At 56.2% G+C, this 1,060-nt stretch overlaps 1 protein-coding gene across 1 annotated transcript; it reads left to right on the top strand.

The window, feature by feature from the left end:
• Positions 1-4: 4 nt before the first annotated feature.
• On the top strand, positions 5-1,031 carry LOC114034527 (HLA class I histocompatibility antigen, A-25 alpha chain-like; the record flags this gene model as incomplete). The annotated part of the gene is made up of 3 exons (XM_027850294.1): positions 5-239; positions 327-431; positions 942-1,031. Coding segments are annotated over 3 exons (381 nt in total), but the record flags the coding sequence as incomplete, so codon positions are not given.
• Between the last annotated feature and the right edge of the window lie 29 nt (positions 1,032-1,060).

The raw sequence follows: 1,060 nt of genomic DNA, 5'->3' as shown, positions 1-1,060 counted from the left end.
CCACGGGGAGGTGACCCTGCGGTGCCGGGCCCAGGACTTCTACCCCGCGGACATCTCCCTGACTTGGCAGAGGGATGGGGAGGAACAGCTCCAGGACACGGAGTTCATTGAGACCAGGCCGGCGGGAGACGGGACCTTCCAGAAGTGGGCAAGTGTGGACGTGATCTCGGGCCAGGAAGAGAAATATACCTGCCGAGTGCAGCACGAGGGACTGCCTGAGCCCCTCACCCTGAAGTGGGGTAAGGACCATGACCCCAAAAGGCCAGAGGGAGGTGGGGGAGGGGTTAGTGAATCTCAGGGCCTCTCACTGCCCTTCTCCATTTCAGAGCCAGAGTCCTCATTCCCCTGGTTCATTGTGGTGGTCATTGCTGCCCTCCTCCTCCTCATTGCAGTCATTGCTGGAGTTGTGATCTGGCAGAGGAAGAATTCAGGTGGGCAGCACTGGGAGGGGGCCCTTAGGGAGCAGGTGCCATGGAGATCCTGGCTTCCCCTGAACTGCAACTTGGCTTTCTGTCCCCAAGTCCTCTCTTTCCCATCTAAGGGACTGTCAGATGGACCCTGAGACTCCAGATGAACAAATAGAAACCATTTTTCTGAAGGATGCCAGACAGACAGGTGTATAACAGGCTGGCCTAGTGGGGCATCTGCTTCAGACTCAGATCAGCAGTGAATATGGGGATCTCTGCCAGAGGGCCTGGGTGTTCCCCAGCTGGGGGCTGTAGACCAGCCTTGGGAACCCCTGGAGGCAGGCCTGGAGGTGGGGAAGTGCCCATTTGGGGGGCGTCTTCTCTCTTCCTCTTGGATCTAGAGGCTGGACTGGAGTGGGGGATGGGGGTGCAGTCCCAGTTGTAATTTGTTGTCTCCAAGACAAACCAGTGAACTCCTGAGACAGTGTGGTCTCCTCTCCTGGATTCCTCACTGGAAATTTTTTTCTTTTCCAGGTAGAAAAGGAGGGGACTATGTTCCTGCTTCAGGTAAGTGAAGGGTTGACTTGGAGGGAAGAAAGATTGGCCCAGACCATGATATCTCTGGAATCTGAGCAATGGGAAGGCAGAGGAGA

The sequence above is a fragment of the Vombatus ursinus genome, unplaced genomic scaffold (assembly GCF_900497805.2).
Source record: "Vombatus ursinus unplaced genomic scaffold, bare-nosed wombat genome assembly UNPS02000297.1, whole genome shotgun sequence".
NCBI lineage: Eukaryota > Metazoa > Chordata > Mammalia > Diprotodontia > Vombatidae > Vombatus > Vombatus ursinus.
The sequence above is the reverse complement of the archived record's forward strand: the minus strand, read 5'-3'. Positions and strand labels throughout refer to the sequence as shown.